This window comes from Centruroides sculpturatus, unplaced genomic scaffold (assembly GCF_000671375.1).
Source record: "Centruroides sculpturatus isolate CEXI.00-Female unplaced genomic scaffold, Cexi_2.0 scaffold626, whole genome shotgun sequence".
NCBI lineage: Eukaryota > Metazoa > Arthropoda > Arachnida > Scorpiones > Buthidae > Centruroides > Centruroides sculpturatus.
The window spans coordinates 111,171-134,736 of record NW_019384860.1 but is presented as its reverse complement, the minus strand read 5'-3'; the positions used below and the strand labels follow the sequence as shown (position 1 = coordinate 134,736).

Below are 23,566 nucleotides of genomic sequence, written 5' to 3'. Positions count from 1 at the left end.
TGATTTGGTTTGGAGATCTTTGAACAAAAATGGAAGGACCTTTCAGAATTGTAAGTTTAATGATTAGTTTCATATAAGTGCAAAAAAAAGAAAATTTTAAAATTTAGTTAGATATTATAAATATAATAGTTTTACACAGCAAAATATTTTTTGTAAAAAAAAATTACAAATAAATAAGGAAAACAAAGAAACAAATAAATTTATACAAAGAAACAAATAAATTTATATTAATAAATTTTATAAGACATATCATCATTAAAATTTCATATAAAACAATTTTTGAGGAAATAACTTCAGAGTAAGGACTCAATTTGCATGCAGAAATAAATACATTTAATTGAATGTAGTTCTTTGTTTCTTTCTCACCTATCTGTAAGAGTTCTTCGTTTAGGTGCCATTTTATTTGTAAGAAATGACATCAGTCTTCCTGATCAAAGTTTAATTTACAATAATCTTTCTGTTAATAACATAAAATTAAAAGTATCTGAAATCAATGAAAGAATGTCAACTTGAGAAGTTATTTTCAAAAGTGTTTTTATAGTGGATGAGGACAGGTTCAACAGTTTGAATGACAGGGAAGAGCATCACTACAGCAAGAACAAAATTGAACATATTTTTGCTTTTAATTATTTTTTTAAATAAAATTATATAGTAAAATATATGCAATAGGGCTAATCTACATCAAATAATCTTCAAAATGACATATAAAACAATTTATACACAAGTACAGCACATACAAATTGGAAATAGTGTATTCTAAAATATTTGCATATCTTTTTTTAGATTTTCATTAATATTTAGATTTATTAATAAATTGTTTTAAAATTAGGCAGTTAAAAATGTGAATTTTATTAAAACATCAGAATATTTATTTATATTTGATTATTGATTAATATTACATATTTAAGAATTACAACTTTTAAATATCATGAGATTAAATTTTTTTATAAATTTATGAAAACGTTATTATATATACCATATATATACCGTATATTTCCGTAGATAAGATGACCTTCAGATAAGACAAGGTGTAAATTTTCATCAAACATACGACGACCTCCAAACTATCAATGGCCTATGAATTTAGTTTAGATTAGTAATCATCATCTGGATAATAATACTGTATAGCATATACGAAATTATGTCCCATTCGTAATTTTTCAAATGAAGAAATTTTATTTTCTTGCATCTGGCAGCACTGCCTTGCTATTGTTGCAAACATTTGTACTGATTCGGGCATTTGGGTGACGGCTTGACTATTCAAAAAACATCATATAGGCTGTTCTATTTTGTGGATATACCCTACTCTCTACTAGTAAATAATGATGGTTTTTCCGTTTTTTTATAATGATTTTAATTTATATAAATTTCAATCTAATTTTTTTTTTGTATCTGTCCTAAAGGATGACCTCAGATTATGGGAGCTTTTTTTTTATGATTCAACTATCGTCTTATCTGCAGAAATATACAGTAATTAAGAAAAATCAGTTAAATTTTATAAATCAATCACATTTTTCTAAATTAAGTTATATGTAAGAATGCGAGAGCAGAGAGCCATTTACAGTAAAACCCCACTTAACGCTGCCTCAATATAACGTGGTCTGCTCGAAGCCTAAAAAAAAAGCTGAAAATTTACGCTGATTCAAATTATTGCAGCTTTTCATCAATTCACATATAATATGATTATTTACGAACATAAACCAATCAGAAAAAGCTGGCAATTCATTGTAGTGCTGTACTTCCCTTAAATTTATGTTTGTTTTGTGCAATTTTGGAAAAAATATATCATCATGGATGCCATAGACAATATCAACTTAAGTAACTGATAAATGCACAAACAAAGTGTGGAAGAATTTATGGCTGAAAGTATCCAAGAATTCTCTGCGAGAGGAGCCTATCGCTGTATCGTTAGGTTGACCAAATTGTCAAACTAATCAATACAGCAAAACTAGGAGAAATAGACGAGCAGGATATTGAGAAGTTACTGCAAGTTTCTGGTGAGAGCCTTATCAATGATGAACTTCAAGAACTGGCAGAACAAGGAATTCATGTGGAACTGGAAAATAGTGATTCTGAAAACGAAGAACCCAAAGAATTTCTCTACAGATTTCCTTAGTAAAAGTTTGGTAACGATAGCCGAAATCATTGATGAAATTGTAGTGAATGATCCAGATTTTGAAAGGAGTGCAAAAGCAAAATGAGACATTTTGGATTTGCTCTTCTGCTACTGACATTTGCTTAAAGAAAGAAAAAAGCGACAAATGAAACTACACTACTTTATCACAAAAAACAAGAATTTCAGAAAAGCCAGGACCTTCGTCACAAAAAATGAACTTTACATTTCTGTGTGCATATGTTTGTGTGTTATTTAACATATATTGTTATGCAAATTAATATAAAATAATGTAAAATTAAAGTAAAATCTGTTTATCTTTGATTGCGTGTTCCCCTTTCTCTATTTACTCTATGTTAAAATAATCTTGTTTAACGCTGTTTTGTTTAGTACTTTGTCATCCAGGAACGTTAAATGGGCTCTTACTGTATTCGAAAATTCTTCATTTTTTTTTTTTTTATCACTGTCTTAGATTTTCCCACTTGATTAATAATTTCTATGTAATATTTTAGCTATGAAATAGGCCAAAAATCGTTGTTTTGTGTGGGAAAGGAAAGTAGAACTTCCCTTAGAAAGTTCTTATTGCAATTATCTGACGAACATATGTCTCTTGCATCAGATGTATGACTTGTCAGATGATCGGAACACTAAAATTTGATTGGAGGAAACTTAGAATAAAAAAGAAGAAAAATTCACGAGTTTGGGGCAGTTCAAGGAAAGAAGGAACATGCCATAAACGAAAGGCAGTCCACGGAATTCAAACCTGCCATACTGATTAGATGATGATTATATTATAATACCTCTGTTGATCAAATATGGAGAATGCGAGATGACTGCTGGAGAGTTGGAGCAGGACTATCATTATTTTTAATCGATTGTAACCTCTCTTTCTCCTGTTTAAGAGGTGTAGTTTAGATAGGCTTGATTTACACTAGGTTATATTATGTATCTTGATTTGTGTATCTCTTTGTTTCATTTTACTCATTAAATCCTTTTTGTTATTTTTTAACCTGTCTGATTCCCTCTGTTAGTTAAGTACAGACATTCACCCCACTACAATCAAACTTACCCATGACTCCTCCCTGCTTGATAGAATATAGCCTTCCATTTAACATCTAGATTGTAACATTGCAAGTTAGGGCACAAAACTCCTACCCTAGCTAGTGTCAGTCATGACATCAGAAGGATCCTGCGATCCCCATGACATTCTATAAAAAGCCATCCAGTGACTCATTGAGTGAGTTTTAACGACCTGACAGACCAAAGGATTACGAGTAACACTCTCAGCCCCCATAGTCTCACATATATCATCAATGTAAAATCTATTCAATTCATTTATTTTTTTAAAATGTTCTCATAACTAAGACAGAAGTAAAATTCTTCTGAAATCTTAATATTTCAAACAAGAAAATAACTTTCCTTACTTCTTTCTAGCAATAATAATTATAGCACAAATGTTTTCAGCCTCATTTAGGAGCCTGCTTCAGTCTTTAAACTATATTGAACAGAAAACTGAACGTTCCAAATTCTATTATTTAAAATGATTTTTTTTAATATTAAAACAAACAGAATTCAAAACAAAAATAAAAATTTTAGGAAATAAAATTAAATAAAACTGATATGTTACCAAACATGACTAGAACAAATAACATTGTGCATTTGATATAATAAAGTATGTGTACTTGGTTCAATCAGCTGCTGTCTCACTGGGGGAGGTGTCAATTCACAATAGTCAGGTTAGGGAAAATGTCTCATTTTCTTTATTATTAATACATTCTACTTTGATTTTAGCCCAGAAAATTTCAAGTGTTTCCAGGATTCTTAACTTTCAGTCATCATAAACCATTCTCATAATTTTGGCTGCATCCCAAAGCAGTGATTGTTTGATATAGTGTACAGCTTGAAGCATACCTATAAACTAAATGAGGCTAAAAGCATTTATGTTGTAATAAAAATAATTGCTAAAAAAGTAAGGAAGGTTGTTTCTTCCAGCTTCATGCGAAACATTCCAGTTTCTGAGGAGTTGTTTCTTAGAATGTCAATATTTTTATAGTGTTGTCATAAATTTATAGTTTCCCTTTTGCCTTGCAGGAAAGCATCAGTGCTAAACAAAACTGGGCTAGATTCTCATTATTTATGAGAAGCTTATATTTTAAATTGAAGTGTGACTAGAAGAAGACAATATAGTGACAGGCTGCATGTATCAACATCCCTAGTTTAATTTTCCAGTTTAAGAATCCTGCCTCTTTTGTTGAATGTTAATACTTTCCTGCAAAATGTTCGTGTAATCTAAGGCAGCATGGAAACTATGCAGATTTCATGACAAACAATGTATCTTGGCTAAATAGAAATTAATAACAACTACAGATAACATCCAATAAAAATTCAATAATAATTTGATTTCCTATTCTAAAACATTTTATTTTATAACTGCAAAGACTGCAAAATATTCATTAAAAGTTTTAAAATAAGTAAATAAATTTAAATTTTTTAATTAAAAATTCAAACTGAAATTCCTAAAATTTTCAAAAATTTAATGATTTTCCAAATCCTATTTCTACCTTTTAACTGTTTCCCATTTATTTGAACACAAGTTCAAATAGATATTACATGAAACTAATAATATATTTTATATAATAATATATAATTCACAAATAGAAATTAATCAGTTATATTTAGACAATGATTTGTAATATATGGCAAAATATAACACATTAGCTGAAAACAATCATAGTATATTCAAAATCAAATTAATACTGAAACAGAATTTTTAAATATGATTTCATCTATGACAAAGCAACTGGTGAATGAGTTGACCTGATAGATGAAAAAGTAAAATTATTCAGAAATTATGCAAAATGGCATACTAAAAGATTTAAATCAGCTTTTGCTGTAAAATAAATCTGATATATAATATACTCAAATTGTTTTAAGCTTTGTATTTTATTAAATATAAATTTGATATAAACCTATTTTAATTTGTTGCCATGGTGGAAGTAATTTCAAATATTCACTTAATCGCTTTTGAAGACTTGTATAAGCAGAAAGTAATAGGCTACATAATTCCCAATGTATTAGACGAGCACGATTTAATCTTCCAGTAGAAGGCATAATTCGTCCAACTTGAGGAGTACAACCCTGCAATGACTCAAAAAATGAAAAAAAATATAGAAAAACTAACGTGTTTTAATAAAAATTAATACATTTAAAAAAAAAAAAAAAAGACAAAATGCAACACAAAATTGCTATTCTAGTTTTGTTATCAACCAAAAATTTTATATACAGGCATACCTTACTAATATGACAGGTTAGGTTCCAGACTACTGCTGTAAAACGAATATTACCTTAAAGCAAATCACAACCTTTCTTTCACTTGCCAGTGCATATAAAAGCCTAAACACACATTTACACTATTAATTATTAAGTGCACAATAATACTAGGCCTAAAAAACAAATTCAAAAGTAAAAATAAATAAAAATAACCAAAAACATCTTAGGAGCAAGGCAAGCATCAAAAATAAAGATGAAAGTAATTGAAAAATGGCATACTGGCAAAGCACTCTAAAACAAGCTGCCTTAAAGAAAAGGTATGCCTGTAATATTACATAATAGTTTTAATACCTGATTTCCAAATAATACAGTTTCTAAACTTGAACGATGTGGTTTTTTATTAGATAAACGAGGACTACCACCTCCCAGAGACTGTCTTGAAGACCGTTGTAAACTGTAAAATATATTCAATAAATATTTTATAACTTATTAGTTATTAATTTTAATTTAAAAAATAGTCATAACTATAGGGTAAAATTATAATTTAAATTCAATTTATATATTTGAAAGCAACAGTATACTTGAAAATTCATAATGTCAGTTTCTGTTAGTTTTCTTCTTTATTTTCAAATAACTATTTTTTCTGAAAAATGGCATATATACAGATAAACCAAATCTTAGAACCATCTATTTAACAAATATTCTGAGCTGAAAACAATCAATTTTGACCAAAACCATTTTTGTTTTTGGTATTGATTGATTTATTTATTTGTAAAAATGATGCCATATTTTGCAATTTTTATGATAAACTTATATACAGAAAAGATATCCAAAAAAATGTTAACAATTTAAAGAAAAAAAATTTATAAATTCTTGTCGTTAAATAATTGAACAATTTGAATAATTAATCATTAAAATTTCAACATCTTAAAACATACATAAATTTATTAAAATATTAGAAATGTTAGAATGACATTAACTGATCTACTTTCTATGCTGTCTTGAATCTATGAATTTCCACAGCTACAAAGCAATATTTTTTAAAAATGTAACCATGAACAAATCCACAAGTGGCAGATTTTTAGAGTGGGCTTTTCTGAAGCAGTCTTTGGTTATTTTGAATGGAAACTAATCTTATAATAATAATAAAAGAGCAAATACACATAGTATTCACACTAAAAAATAGGAGAGAATTTATTTTAATAAGGTTTATTTTATAAATTATTTTAATGTGATCTTAATTATTTAAATCTTTTCATACATTCACATTTTATCATCCATATTCATAACTTAAAATCAAGAGTCAGTGTCAATAGTTAATCAATTACATGCTACAAGTTAGTGACATTAAACCAATGAAATCATGTGTTAGGTCACATAATTTTATTCATATATTTAACTTTTTTTTAATGCTTAACTATTGCAATTTCAAATTCTTTATTGCAATTTTCTCACTTCTCAACCAAAATTCTATCATAATGACTGCTATTTATTAATAAATAAATTTTTTTGAAAGTTCCCAATTGTGATGTTTGTTGTTTTCTGTAGATAGAAATACTTTTGTACTGTATGTGTTTGTTGCAAAGATTTATTATACAGTGTGGCAAAAAAATTTGCTTTCCAAATTGGGATAATCACTGTTCTTACTGTTTTAGGTGCAATAACTACTTGGTACTGTTTTCACAGCATTACACATGACTCTTGCAACATTGACACATAAAGTCCTGCATTGCGTACAACACTGTATTCAAGTATGTGGACAACACTTTGAACATGAGTGTTGACAAGTACTGTGGAGTGTTGTACAAACACTCCATACTCACATTAGTCTCAACCTGACTTCATACAACTGCATTAAATGTCATTAAAGTCATTTACAGTGTCTTTTGTCTGTAATTTGCAATTTGTCTCCTTTCCCCATTTGGAAAACAACTTTTTGGCCACACTTTATCTGTTAAGCCTTGTCCTCCATCTTTAAAACAAAAGTGTCAACTTTTCTAAGGAGGATTTAAAATGGTGTTTGTTGTTTTGTTAATACTGTCCTTTTGAATTATTTTTGCTGTTGTATACATTTCCGGAGTATAAGTGTAAATGAATAAGCAAATATTGAAATGACATGTTTATTGCTTTGTTGTTGTCATTATTACAGTGGTACATCACGACTAATCTTGAACATTCCAGAGTTCAAATGCTAAATTTGAGAGAGATTCAATTTAGAGTTCAAACAATCCTTCTACATTCATACTGCACATGCAGTGAAAAAATTCACTCACTACATGAACAATATCTGTTGTGTGCCCAAGTCATCACTTGCTCTTACTATGAAAGCATCTCCTGTATTACACTTGTGCATTTTCAGTGCTTTTTTTTTTTGCTTTATTTTTGGTATGTTTGATTATATACAAGGTGCATACAAGAATTATGTACAGTTTCCTTCTAGTGGGGCACAGAAAACTATGCAAGCATGCCCTCTTGGGACAAATTTGAACAAGCCTTTGCTAGTTGACTTATGAAGTTCCATTGGTGTGTCAGCAGCAGGTGCTGAGTAATTCATGTTTTTCACAGACTTGTTTCTGAGTGTGGTCGAAAAGCACAAAGTTTTCTGTTCAGAAACTACGTGCTGTCATCAAATTTTTGTTTGCTCGTGGTGAAAAAGTAGCTGATATTCAAAAGCAGTTAATTGGTGTCTCATCTCGCTGACTGCACAGTTCATAAGTAGATTAAAAATTTCCAGGCGGAAGAAACTATCAAAGATGAACCACACTCTGATCATCCTGCCATTGCAACTTCTCCTGAAAACTGTGATATAATTACTGGTCAGTATGCAAAACATATGCTGGACAAACATTTGCTGCCTGTGATTCGTGAATGGTGTACCAATTTTGTCTTGCAGTGAGACAATGCTCTGCTGCACAAAACTCAAGTTGTCTGAGATTTTCTGATAGAGAATCAAAATCTTGCACATTCTCTACATTCATCAGATCTGGCTCTGAGTGATTTCTGGCTGTTTCAGGTTTCCTTCAGGTTTGCAAATGTAAACCTGAAGGATTCATTCTATGGTATGCATTATTCGTCAAGATCTGCTCTTGGTATTGCAGTGGTTCCGAAGGACTTCAGAAAACAAGTTTGCACAGTACTTTAACAAATGGTTAAAGAGATGACAAGTGTGTCTTGACAAAGATGAGAATTATGTTAAAAAGTGGCATCAAAAGTTTTCCACAGAACTGATTGGTTTAGAAGTTATGGCTAAACAATATACATTCTTTACTCTTATAATTTATAAAATTTTAAATTTTCACTAACCTGAGATAAGGCTGGCATAAAGCCAAAACAGTAGAGTGTATAGTGATTGTAACAGCACAGAGATGAAAATAATCAAAGAATACAGGTATATGATGATGAAGACCTCTTGATGGATCAAAGTGCAAATGCAAAATACGTGTACTGACACACTGGATGGAGTTATGCTGATCAGGACTAAAATCAATTTTAAAAAATCAATTTTAAAATCAATTTTAAAAATATAATTCAAAATTAAAAGTACATTAAATTATCTGCTAAAAATTTAAATAATAATAGTTCACTAATTACATGAAATTTATTATAAGATACCAGAATGAAATTATAACAGCTTTTTATAACTTTGAATTTGAAATTATCTATAAAATTGCATGTACTGTAAGCATATGGCAGTATAATGATTTCGTTTGTATTTTACACCTTTAAAAACAGAAAAATAAAATAAAAAATAAACAACAAAGTTAAGTAATTATATCCTAACACAATAAAAACAAGATTAAAAAAAATCAATCAATCTAGTAATAATCAAAGTAAAATTATCATTATTATTTTTTTATATTCTCTAACAAGTGTTCTGAAATTCCTTGAAAGCATTTCATATTGGTCCTTAGAGAATCTATTTTAATTAATTAATTAATCCACTATCTAGAGTAGAAATTTCCAATTGGGGGTATGCATACCCCTAAGGGTATGTGCTTGATAGTTTAGGGGTACACAAAGAAAAATTATTAATGGTGGATGTACTATAAAAATATTTGAACTCTGTGTTAGAGGCCTTTGGCAATATCACATAACTTAAATTCAATAAATTGATCTTCTGAGTTTTAAATACATATATACAATTTATTATTAGTTTCTTTTTTATTAACCAATTTCAAAGAGCAATGGTGTGGGGTAAGTAGAAAAGTAGATAAACCAAACACTAAAAATTTGTACCTATACAGATAACCTTTTAATCTTTGTCAATTCAGTAGCCCTGTGCACCTTTCTTGCCATTTCACTTTTATTTATTTACAGTTTCAACAAGTTTAAAATACAACTATATAAAGTACAAACATTTTTCTAATGTAAGAGGTACATTTTAGAAAAACAAGCTACCAAGGAGTATGCAAGTCAAAAAAAGTTGCTAGCAAATAAAACAATTTTTTTTACATATATCTCCTATCTCTTGTATCAGTTTACCACATTTCTGGAAATGACTCCAATAATTATTATTGGAGTCATTTCCAGAAATGTGATATTAATACTCTTAGTAGAATCCAGAATATTCTGAGAAGTATTCAGGATCCTACTGAGAGTATTAATATAGCATCCCTCAATTTAATTAATTCCCTAAGCCAGTTAATTAATTAATTCCCTAAGACAGATTAATGTGTGCCCAAACCAAATTTGGGCACACATTAATCTGGCCTATAAACACATCTGATACATCACTTATAAATGATAGAAATAAGCTAATTTTTGTATACATGATATTACAGAATATTTATGGTCTGCCTACTTATTACTTATGCACAATTTTGCTCACCAATCAAAAAGTTTGGGCACCATTGCCCAAAGTAATGGATTGATTGAATAATTTCCTAACCATTCTACAGATGGTTTTCTAGTTTAAAATTTTAATCCTTGATAAGAAATCATTAATATAGTGAAATAGAACTTCTAAGGATTTCAAACAACAGTATAATACTAATACACTTTTGGACTAGAAAATAGTCTGTTTGTATATCTGACCCATTAATAACAGATCAGTTTTTCTGGGATGAAAAAATATTTCATTTCTATGATATTAGTATGATAATACAGTAGAGTGTCATTTATCCGAAAGCCAGTTATCCAAAATGTCGGTTAACTGAAAGCATTCCAATTGGCAAATTTAAATTTTCACTAGTGCTGTAGCACTGCAATCTTTGGCTATATCTTGGGCTACTCCAATATTTTTTTGTTAGTGTGTGTGTGTGTTTTAGCTGGCAGCACTGACACTTTTGTGTAGTGTTTTTCTGAGTACTGTGTGTCATGCTGAATCAAACGTTTTTGATATTAGAGTAACTTCTAAAGTATAATTTTTTTTTTGTTTTTATATTTTTCAAGATACTTATTTTGTTTGTAAAAAATAAAGAAATAATTTTTAACAATACAATAGCCACGATTATTATTTTAAAAAGTTTATGTTAGGCTTAACATTGACGAAAATTCAATGCAAAGCAACATGCAATGAAGAAAAATTTCAACATGGGATAGGTTAATATATTTTTTTTGTATGTAATTGGTTATCCAAAAAATAAGTTATCCGAACAACCCCAGTCCCCAATTGATTCAGATAAATGACGCTCTACTGTATAATAAAATGAAATAAATAATAATGGAAAACTGAAAAGATTAATTCAAAATACCTCTAGATAAGAACTCTAACTTTTGTCAACTCAGTCTAAAGCAGAATTCTTTCTGATCAAAAATGATTTCATTCCTTAAACAGGATTCAAGTAAGTAATAAAATGAAACTGCTCCAAATGATACTCTACAATATGATCCCAGAACATCTATGATAAAGTAGTAAATAGTTCATACGTGCAGGACTTATTCTACGATTTGTGCCAATTTTTGAGAAAAAAATTCATAGAACATAATTCAATCCTTTCTGAGGATAATGATGAAATAAATAAATAAATAAATAATAATAATAGAAAAATAAACAAATACAATGTCTTGAATTAAATAATAAATTCATAAATTAGAATAATACAATTTTAAATATCTGAATTTATGTGAAAATGGATACAAAAGTGAAGTACACTCACTCAGCATATGTAAATCAAAAAAATGTAACACCTTAATTTGCTGAGAAAATTTAATGAAAATGCAAATGTTTTCAGCCAAATCTGTTGGCCATCATCAGGCTAAGAACATTTGAATATAAATAAAATAGAACAAAAATTTTTGTTCTATTTTATTTATATGGCCAACAGATTTGGCTGAAAACGTTTGCATTTTCATTAATTTTCTCAGCAAGGTGTTATGTTTTTTTGATACAAAAGTGTTCATGTATGCCATGTTATATTCAAGAAATATAATACAGGGTATATATCTAATATTGTAATGGCATGTAAAGATTTTGCTTAATAATTTTGAATGCATAATCATGAACATTATTTGGTATAAAAAGTACTGAATTGTACTAATTTTACACTATTTGATAAAACATTTGATTTCTTTTTCTAAAAAATATATATATATACACACACACAGGCTATATAAATGTATATAACCTATCATCAAAGTTAATATATTCTTTGCAGTACTCTTTATCCTTATTCTTTTATAAAGTAAAACCTGTGTAAACAGAAATTGCACAATACTAAACTACTTTTTCCATTTTGGCAGGTTTCCATTTTGAATAGGTTTAAGTATTTTCTTCTTCTTTTTTAACTTTAAAGTATACCAGATAAATGTCACACAGTTATATTTATTTGTTATAGTAAAATCATTTAACATACATGAAAAAGTTTTATTACTAGATTTAATTCAGTGATTCCAACTAAGTATGGTATATTCAATTACAAAAATTGAAAACTATTCCATTCTAAATAGTTATTTCCAATAACTTGTGCTAGGTATCAAATACTTCTCAGATGCAATAATTTATGAGCTCACACTACAGTAAATAAATCAATTTAAGAACCAAAAACTAGTGTTTCATTCTGCCAATGTAAATTCTAATCACATTACAATAACACAGCAACTGTTATTCTGTGATCTGACTTCTTGAGGAATTTTAATACTCTAATTGTTTACTTCAATTTCTATAGCTATCAACATGTAAATCAACTTGCTTTCAAATACTTAGTTCTAGTTAGTTACCAACTACTCCATACAAAGCAAATTGACAACATGTGTTTCCTTACTGTCATTGTTTTCAAAAAAATTCATTGCTCATTAAACAATGAACAATGAATTTTTTTCATTTGAATTTTTTTCATTTTTTTCAGTTGCATTTCTTGCTTTGAGTTTCTGAGAACTGTTCTCAGAAACTCATTTAAGAATTGAGAACATTCAAGAATCAAAAGTATTCAGTTTTGCCCAATTGCCCAACAAAGACCTTGTGTCCATGTTTCCTCATCACATGGTCTTTGTTTCTCTGGAAAGGTTTAAAATCATTCTTGAAATACAGTTTGATCTGCTGTCAGTGACCCTTACATATGGAGTTGATTTTTATTTATTTGTCTACAAGTGGAATCTTAACACGATTAAACTTATTATGCAAACATGATTAAAAATATAATGATTGAACTGTATCACATGCATTCAAAAATAATGTTCTTAAGTCTATGAAAAAAATACCTACTTTCAATCATTTTTAAAAGATTTAAAGTTAATAATAATAATACTTAGATAACTGAAGAATTCTTTTGCTTATATAAAGGGATATAAATTAAATCTAGATTTTTATGAACTTTATAATGAATAATTCACATCATAATTTATAACATAACAAAATACAGTGGGTGATTGGTTAATGAATATAATCCGTTCCAAGACCGTGTTCACTATCCGAATTGTTTGTTAACCAATTATCAATTTACCATAGATTTTTGGGGAATTTGATTAATTCGTTCTGGAGATCCACAACAATAAATAAATAATTATATTTTCTTACTATGTTTATTTACATGTAATAACAAACTAAAAGCAATCTGTCCATTCTTTCATGGATAGCACATCTTTGTTTCCCAGATGTGATTTTCGTTACTCCTTTATCAGCTTGAGTCTTTTTGATTACATCTTTCTTAGCTAAGTTTTATCTACTGTAGATCTGTTGAAGTCATCTGCCTACAATATCAGACACTTGCCACTCTCTACCTTGGTTGTTATCTCTTGCTTACGGGACATTCCAATTTTCAACATGAGTGTTGAGTGTTAAAACCAACAATTTGACATCATCAACAACGTTCCAACTACGAGTACGAAATGCTTAGCAAGATGGATTTCATTCAAATGTCACACCAATTACCCATAATCCATTGGAAAGCAGAGGTCAACATATCTGTTGAGTACTGAGTGTCTTGAGTCAGCATTGACAACAGTGCCACTTCAACGTTAAGAAAAAAAAAAACGACTTTTAACAAATGTTGAGATCAGTGCTTAGTGTTGAAAATTGGAATGTCCCATTAGTTTCTATAGTGAACACAGTTCTTGACACTCCACTCTTTTTAGGCCCCATAATTTTATCACTTTTTAAATAAGAAGTTCAGAAAAGTACTTACAAAAATTCAGAGAACAGAACTTAACTAGTGCAAAAAAGGTTATTTATACAACTATGAAAGTCTTGTTCCATAAACCATGTACAGATGCCATTAAAATATAGTTTTACAAATCTTAAATGCAGCATTGCTTCTTGTGTTTCTTCTGTGAGGTGTTCATTGTTCGAACATAAAAATCTTTCATGAAAGTGTTCGTTGTCCAATTTGTTTATAGTCCAAACTGTTCATTAACCAATCACCCACTGTATATGTCACAAATATATATAAAAACAAAATGTGTCATGGTATATAACAGTATGTGTGTTAAAATTCTGAAACAAAGAATTTAATACATATTTTTTATGATAATTTCAAAATAAAAAAAAAACTTACCCAAAATTTTGATCAGTAAACCATAATTCAACCATAAGCTGGAAATCAGCTTTATGTAAAATTTCTCGAACCTATTTTATAAAACACTCACTCAGCATATGTAAATCAAAAAAATGTAACACCTTAATTTGCTGAGAAAATTTAATGAAAATGCAAATGTTTTCAGCCAAATCTGTTGGCCATCATCAGGCTAAGAACATTTGAATATAAATAAAATAGAACAAAAATTTNACAGGCAGGAAATGTAAGTGAACAAGCTAAAAATAGATAAAAATACAATAAATAAAAACTGATCTAAAGAATAATATTTATTGTATATGTTTTCTCTTAAAATAATTCTGTTTTTTCTCTGAGTAAATAATTTTATATACAGTTTTTTATTTAATTAATTCAGGTGGTATATGTAAATGTAGTCCAAATTCTTTTGGATTATAATTACATCATCAATAGTAAATAATTTCTAATTTAATATCTAAAAATTATTAAAAATAAAAATATTTATAGATATTTAATAATTTTATTGTATGTTAGATTTTAAAAGATACAGTAATATATTAGAAATATATTTATTTTATGCAATAATGTAAAAGAAAAACTAAAATTCTACTCTATAGAAAAATAAATCAAATGTTTTAATGGAGTCAAAAACTTTAAAATACATTTAAATCAAAAATTATTCATATTCAGATATATTTCAATATCTAATATTGTTACTATGTATATTGGACCATAGAAAATTTTTATTCGTCTGTAAAAGTTAAACACAGAGAAATTATTAATGGAATTATATGATGATTTTTATAATCCTAGACATTTTAGTATAAGCAGACATTTTATTCTTAATATTGAGAAAAGAAAACAGTTTTATCTATGCCTTGAATTCACTATTTCAGTTTCAACAGTCAGAAAATTATTCAACAACAAAAAATAAGAATAATCATATTGATTACTCTCTCTTTGTAGTTATTATAATGTGTATTGAATTATTTATGTAAAGAATACTGTTTTTGATTTTGTTAGTAGGTTATTTATATTATTTGATTTATTTTTACAATTAAAAAATTGTATGTAAAGTCATTTTTTAATAGTATCTGGGTAAATATTTGAAAAATTCACTAGTTTAATATGTTTGGTTCAAAAACTGCTGATTTAAACTATAAATCACTTATTAAACATTATTAAACTTCTTCATATAATGATTTGTTAATATCAGATACCAAAACTCTTCAGTTCTAATTCTTATTTCACTACTAGAAGCTCCCTGATCACCTTTGAAGATCCAGTTTCAGCATTTTACATTGCTTCACAATGCTCACCACATCTATGATTTAATTTAGAATAATTTTTTACATGAACTTATATTGATTAAATAACTAAATAAAATTTAATAATCAATAGTAAGAAACAAGGGCTTTAATTTAATATGCAAATTAATAAAAATAATAAAAAACATCTTTAAAAAGCAAGCAATGGTGTTTAACCATTTGTATATCTGATGATGACAGATTGGATGCTGTGACATTTTATGATGCAAGAGTTAAACTTTGACACTGCACAACACAAAATATTTTACTTTTTCCAAGATTTCAAATTCTTTCTGGTAACTTTCTCAACATTTTTTGCTGTATCATTTTGTTTTTCTATAAAAAAAAAAAGTCTACATCTACTCAATTCATTCATGTCAATGAGTGAGTGAAATGTCAATGTAGTTTTATTGTATTAGATGACTGGAATAAATCTCAATAAAAATCATAAAGCGAAATCTTTCATAAAATATTCCAAAAAGAAAGTAGAAAAGTAAAGTCTAAAATAACAACTTAAAAAACTTTAAAGTGTGTTTATATATAATAATGCTCATATTTAGAAAATTTGTTAACTACAGTCAAACCTGATTTATACACTTCTCAGTTGTAAATTTTTCACAATTATACATTAAATATTTTCTGTAAAACATATAACTGAAGTGTTTTATAATGGAGAAATTACTTCTCCATTATAAAACACTTCAGTTATATGTTTTTTATTTATACATATTCATACTTATATGTCATACTATATTTTTTAGTACCCTAAAATACATTTTTCTCATTTATGTATTATTCACTTTGATGTGGAAAAATGTAGAGCAATTATTAAAAAAAATGAAAAAGAAAATTATATATTCATTTCAGGTTAGTCAAAACTGACAGCAAATGCAACAACCAGAATGAATAATACATAACCCCAATAAATTTCCTGTTTAGCAAATTTCTCTGCTAGTCCAACACATTAAAAATTTTTCCTTTCTATGTTTTGGGGTACAGCAATTTCATTAAGCAAATAAAAATTGCTTTCTGGTTTCTCATTCATTTTCACTATTTGCAATCAGTGTTAGCTAACCTTTAAGATAATTCTTTCAAGAAAGTGGAGTTTTGGCAAAAGGAGACAGCTGATATCACAATCACATACTGTACCACTATCTAACATGTCCATTAAAACAAAAATCAAACAAAACTTGATCAATGTTTTAAAAGTAAATAACTTGATTTTACATTGTTTTATTTTTCTTTTTATATGTTGTTCCAATGTATTATACAACATATAGTCAACTAAAACTACAAATTAACACTGTACAAATTCAGTTGTACAGTGTTAATTTGTAACACATCATATTTTTGTGACAACTATATCCACTCTAATATCAACTCAAAAGTAAATTCTTAGTTCACTTGTACATTTTTCTCACTTACATGATATTTTTTTCAGTTCCCATGAAAAACATAAATGGGATTTGACTGTATTTTGAAACAGCATATATTATTAATGTGAAAATTATTATTCATAAGATTAAATGATACAATGCATAAAATTTATATTAAATAATAAATATGAAAACTATATAATAAATTAATGTATATCAAATCATTTTATAACATTTATTGTTTTTAACATACATGAATTTCGAGGCAAAGTAACTTCAATTTTAGCAGGTAATTTAGGAGATGATCTCAAAGATGTACGGATCTGATAATATCTGAAAATAAATTTAATATTCAATGAAAATAAATAATAATTTTGTTATATTTGTAAAAAACTAATTATCTATATAAAACTAAACAAACACAGTTTATTTTATAGTTTTATAAATACAATATAATCTCCAAATAGCAGACATCATCAGACTGAGAAGTTTTTCTGCTATTCGGAGATATATGTCAGCAGCCATATTGTATTTTAACCTGATCATTATAAAGTGAAGAATATGTTGGATTACAAAAACATCAAATTTGCATTAGGAATATAAATATACTGAAATGTATACATAGTGTATATATATTTTAATTATATATTCTATATTATTTATTTTTTTCAGCTGTAAAAATCTTGTTTTAATTGAATCTTGTTTGAATGTTGAGTTATAAAGGCAATTTGCTAGCCACTTGAAGGAGTGAGAAATATATTGGAAATTGTTACATTTATAACATCATTTACGATCTAAGCAACTAATAAAATTTGATACAGAGCTTTGTCTGCTCTGTAGTTATCAAGTAGGTGCGACTTTTCAAACATTTTTGCGTTTTTCAGTAACTAATTTATTAAAAATTACACTTTAGACACCATAGAGCTGTTAAAACGGTTATGACAACAGCATTTGTTTGATGAAAGCTAAAAGGTCATGTTACGAAGGAGATTTGCTGACCACTCTAAAATGTGCAAAGATATTTTCTCGCATTTATGATGTTAAGTTTATTTTTCATTACTACTATACTATGATTCCTGTCAAATGAAACTTCAGGAAAGTTTATAGTTTTTTGGTATCATAAGCTTAATTCCAACAATAAGACTAAAGTTTAATAACATTGATATGTATAATAAGTGGTGATTGACAACTTAACCAGATTAAATTTCTCTAACAAGTAAAGAATATTGTTCAACTTCTTATAACCTGCCCTCCTTCCCTATTCCTATTTTAAACCAGTCATTATTTGATGCCTATGGTCAAAATTCATTGTCTGAAAGAGTATTTGAACTAATTCTTTGTTTTTGTTTTAAAATATTTCATATGTAATTAATTCATTCAGAATACTGAAAACAGGACTTTACATTTTTGTAAGGTTGGTTGGTTATGGATGATGGCATCTGCAATTTAGAAGTAAATATTATAGATGTCTATTTGAAAAGTCTGGGGATTGTATGGTACAAATGTCCATTAAATAGAGGTGTCCACTATTCAAGAGTGTCCATTAATGGAGGTTTCTTTGAATATATATAATCTTAATTTTCAACAACATATCATTTCAATTCGGAAGGCAGATGCTGTGGCTGCATTGTGGGGAATTGGAGCATATTATGGATGATGTAGTGTGCTGAATTACAACTGATGTCCAGAAGAACAGCTGTAGTATTTGCTGTCGCTCAACAATACTCCATAAAAATGTGTTCAACTTTTGCAATCTGGTTGAGAAGTGTTTGTCACCAAATTAATTTTCAAACTATTTATTTCACTCATACATTTAGAGTGACACATGAATCACCTTGCTTTACTTTCATTTATTGAAGAATTTCAATAGATTCACCTCTTCACTGCTCAAAAAGATGACAGAACACTGCTCTTCTTTTGTGCTTATCTCTAGTGAGGCAGCAATCTTTATACTACTACTATGATGTCATGTAGCTCATCATCATAGCATCATATTACCATGCTGCCATCTGCAAGACATTCCTTAAGTTATGAGTATTGATGCAACCAACATATAGCACAATTGATATGATATTTAGAATTTCTATCAGACTTTTATTTGAGCTCATAATAACAGAATTAAAAAAAAACAAAAATAAAAGAAACATTTTGTAGTATTAATTATTTTCTTTGTCGTCATAAAAATATCTTCAGTGTTCCAATTACAAAGCTATAGTATAATATAATGTTTGCAATTAAGAGCAAAACAGCAGTGTAATATTCATTAGAAAATAATAATAATAATTTTTTGAAAAAATATATTTGATTTACTTGTTTTTTTTAAAAAACAAAATTATATTTAAAATTTAAAACTCACCCTCGTTGAAAAAGATCTACATTAATAAATTTTTGAAGCTCAATACAAAATTCAACTGTACATTGAAGATCTCCCATTTTTTTCATTATATGATTTCATTAATATATTTACATATTAAAATCTGAAAATAAAAAAATATTTTATTATTTTGAATTTGTTAATCATATTTTCCTTTTTTTTTAAATAATACAGTATTAACTGTTAGAAAATTCAATAATTATTGCTTTTATAAAAATAAATATTCTACTGTTATACCTTTTGCCCCAAATTCCATTTATGTCCCTGAATCAATATCTAATTCTTGAAAAATAGCCATTCATATTCTTCAGAAAAATCTAAAAAATGTACATATTTATAATTAAATTTCATAGTTATAATTTAACCTAATAATTTATCTGAAAGTTTGCTTAACTTATAAAAGTGCAATTATAAATATTGTATATAGTAATATATTAAAATATATAAAATATTATTATTTAAATTACTTAAATAATTTAACACAGTAAGATTTTTTATTTACATATATAATTTTTAAAAAGTTTTTGATTAAAATGTTTATTATTTAAAACACATTAATCAGAACACTTTCAGATGAGTGTTTAAAAATATACTATAATGATAAATTTAAAGTACCATAATTGAAACTCTACTTCTAAAAAACTTTGCATGTTTCTTCATAGCTGAAAATTATAGATTTAAAGATGAGTAACTTCTCAAAAATGTTTATCAGTTACAAAAAGTTTTTCTTCTTCTTTAACAATTTTTCTATATTATATATTGATCAATAAGTTATTAATTTAGCTTAGATAGAATTTAAAATAGTTAAGATTAATTTAGAATAAGCAATTTCTAATATGTTCTGAATAAACTCAAAATGTTTAATATTAAATTATTAATTAGTGTATCAAAAATATTATGTCAAATTTAGTAGATTGTCATCAAAAAACAACAACAAAAATTTATAAAAGATTAAATGTAAGGATGATGACATGTCTTAAAGAAAGATTACTAGAATTTAATGAATGTTAGCCACTTAAGTATGTAAATAGGATCAAGTGGGTGTAATCATGTAAAATCACCACAACTGCACTATATGAAGGAGGTGAAGTTTAAGATCAAACGAGGTGAAGCTTAAGATCAAATGAGGTGAAGCTAAAAATCGAGTGAGGTAAAAGCAAGGCTTTCAAGTTCCATTGATGACGTAGAATAGTGACGGTTAGGTACAGTTAATTTGTAAGATTTCTTTGTGAATTTTTGATAGATCTCCATTTCATATTTTTGCTTGTTGGTTTTGTGGAGATAATTCTAAGATAGTTATAACTTAATTTATAAGTCCCCAAGTGTCAGGAAAAGTTTCTTGTACATGTATATATTTGTTTTTTTTTTGAATTTGATGAAATATCATTATTATTATATTTTGAATTTTTGCTAACTTTATTTCATTATTGTACATATTCGAGCTTAGAAGAATAAATAAATTTTTCATTATTACATATAGTAATTATTTTGGGTTTATGATTAACAATTTTTCGTTACTTATTGCCTGCATAAAGTCCAGGCCTGGCACTAACCAAACCCATTTATGTAAAAGAAACTGCTTTTTCATTGTTTGCAGTGCCAAAAATGACTATAGTTTTGATACTAAATTTTTTTAATGAAAATGTCACCTGCATATCCTGAAATGTCATCATATCAGATTTGGTTCCATTTAGACTGCTAAATATTTCTCCAGAAAATGTTGAATGGGGTTCTTTAAATATGATAAAGAATATATTACCTATTAAAATTCAAAAATATCATATTATTAACTACAGTAAACTTGTTTCTCCTTAGAACTTTCACAAAAATTTTTCCTTGAAATCCATATGCAAAATATTTAATCAATATTAATATTGCCAATCTGCCATATAATTTATTGGGCTATATAATAATTAGATATAAAGAAATTCAGCTAGAGGTAAGTGGTTAGGCCACCATCTCACAATAGAAAAAATTTACTAATTAGTAATTACAAATTAATTAATTTTTAATTTAAATTTAGAATATTCTGGAAGAAAAGATCAGCCTAGAGAGAGACTCAAACCCTTAACTACAATGAGTTGCCAGTTACACTACCCAGATCTCTGTCCAATCTTCACATTCAGAACTATTAATTAATATTTACTGGTATATTTTTTAAGGTTTTGTTTGTATTATTTACTAGTATATAACCAGCTATGGGAAGATTTAGAACTATTAATTAAATAATCAATTTAGATGAACAATACTGGTCACTCACCGTCTTCCAGAATATTCTAAATTTAAATTATAATATTAATTTGAAATAAATTAATTTTTATCTATTGTATTTCTATGAAGATAAGAGCATACTCTTATATGTGAAAACTACTTTGTTTTGCATTTTTGAAACACATGTCCTGCATCACTTGTAAGTGCAGACTTTCCATATAAGAGCATGCACTTATGTGTGCCAGCTTGTTTTGGGTTACAAAAGAATTGTACTGATATGTCACTGTAAATTAAATGTAAAGATATTAATACAATAATCATTCAGGGACATCTGGTAAAAAATAAAAAAAATAAAAAAACAAAAAAGCTTCAAAAGCTATAAAACTCTTTTTTAGGTACTATACTTTGCAGACTATAGTGCCATTTTGCCTCATCTATAAAGAATGCTCTTATACACAGATATGAGTATGCTCCTATATGTGTGGAAATATGGTAATTATTAATTAAATTAGCCTTATAGCTCGATAAATAATCCAGAAGATCATTTGGCAAAATTGACTGAATCAGGTTGTTGTATATGTTACTATAGTCAGTATTAAAACTTTATATCTTGCATCCTAAATAACAATTTATAAAAAGAAAAAACTTCTTCTAATAAGACTTCAAACTTTCTAATTAAAACTGTAACATTGTTTGGAATCATATTTCATTATTCTCTGCAAAATATCTCGTATGATATTATGCTTCATTTTTCATTATAACATACATAAATGAACAAAAAATTAAATTATTTTTTAATTTGGAAAAATATGAATTTAAGAAAGAAATTCTAAAGTACTAATTTATATATTTATTTATTTATTTTGAATTAAGTTGATGAGTACAATATAATAAATAATAAATAAATAAAATGTAAAGCAATAAATTTTTTTTAATGAAGTTTATTTTGAAATTGAAAGTTGATTATATTATTCTAATTTGTTTCATTTTAAAAACATTTTCATTTTTCTTAGATATAAAGTTTTATTTAGTAAAAGAAATTTGGAAAATTTATATTATAAAAAAAAATTATTTTTAATAAGAAAATGTGTCAGTCATTACTAAAAATAAGTTTAACAGCACTTATTTGTTACTTTTATACAGAAAGTTCTCACTTAACATTAATAATAGGTTCTTGAAAACTGAAACATTATGTAAAATGTATAACAAAATCAATTTTACCATATGCTAAATGATATAAAGATAAATTAATCCAGTTAATATTATTCTTATTAAATCATGTTTGAAACCTATGGAATTTATTTTCCACTTTGTAAAATCAATTTTACTTCTTATTAACCACTCAGCAGTGAGCGATGACTATAGTCATCAAAGGCGATCGTGTGGCAGTGGTGAGAGATGACTACAGTCGTCAAATTGTTTTGGGGGTATTGCCAAAAACTAGCTTAAAACTACTGCGAAAAAAATTCACATAAAAAATGAGAATTATGTAACAATAAAAAAACATTTTTCTTTACTAGACATAACTGTTTACAAAATATTTTTCCAAAACAGTAATGAGAAAAAATGCGTGGAAAAATACTTTAAAAATTTCCCACTAATATATTTTCCACTACTGGGGTAGAACCATACCCGACTAGTCCACTGTTGAAAGGTTAAGAAAATTGAACAAGAACAATTGGGCTGAAATTTTCAAAAATTGTAAACCTATAAATTCCCACTGGCATCCATCTGTTGTCTGGCTGCGTCCTTCCTTAATCTCAAAAATGGAGTTAGACAGATGAAAATCAAAATCAGATATGGAAAACTTAGGGACAGGAGACCCTGATTAATTATATATGATCTTCCAATGCAAACAGGAGGTCATATTATTCCAATTCAAAACTTTTCAGCTGAAAGCAGTTAACTGGCATGACTATTGTTAAAGGAAAAGTATGATGTACAGGAGCAAGCCACTTCTAATTTTACTAGCTGTCAAAATATATAAT

The 23,566-nt window shown here is 27.4% G+C and overlaps 1 protein-coding gene across 1 annotated transcript in view; it reads right to left on the bottom strand.

The window, feature by feature from the left end:
• The window catches only part of LOC111630647 (protein FAM135A-like), a 114,156-nt gene that overhangs the window by 65,727 nt on the left and 24,863 nt on the right, over window positions 1–23,566 (bottom strand). The window contains 8 exon segments of the mRNA XM_023374784.1: window positions 5,083–5,260; window positions 5,735–5,837; window positions 8,687–8,860; window positions 14,314–14,444; window positions 14,512–14,570; window positions 17,247–17,326; window positions 19,350–19,470; window positions 19,605–19,684. Coding sequence (XP_023230552.1) covers window positions 5,083–5,260; window positions 5,735–5,837; window positions 8,687–8,860; window positions 14,314–14,444; window positions 14,512–14,570; window positions 17,247–17,326; window positions 19,350–19,435 — 811 coding nt within the window. The 5' untranslated portion in view covers window positions 19,436–19,470; window positions 19,605–19,684.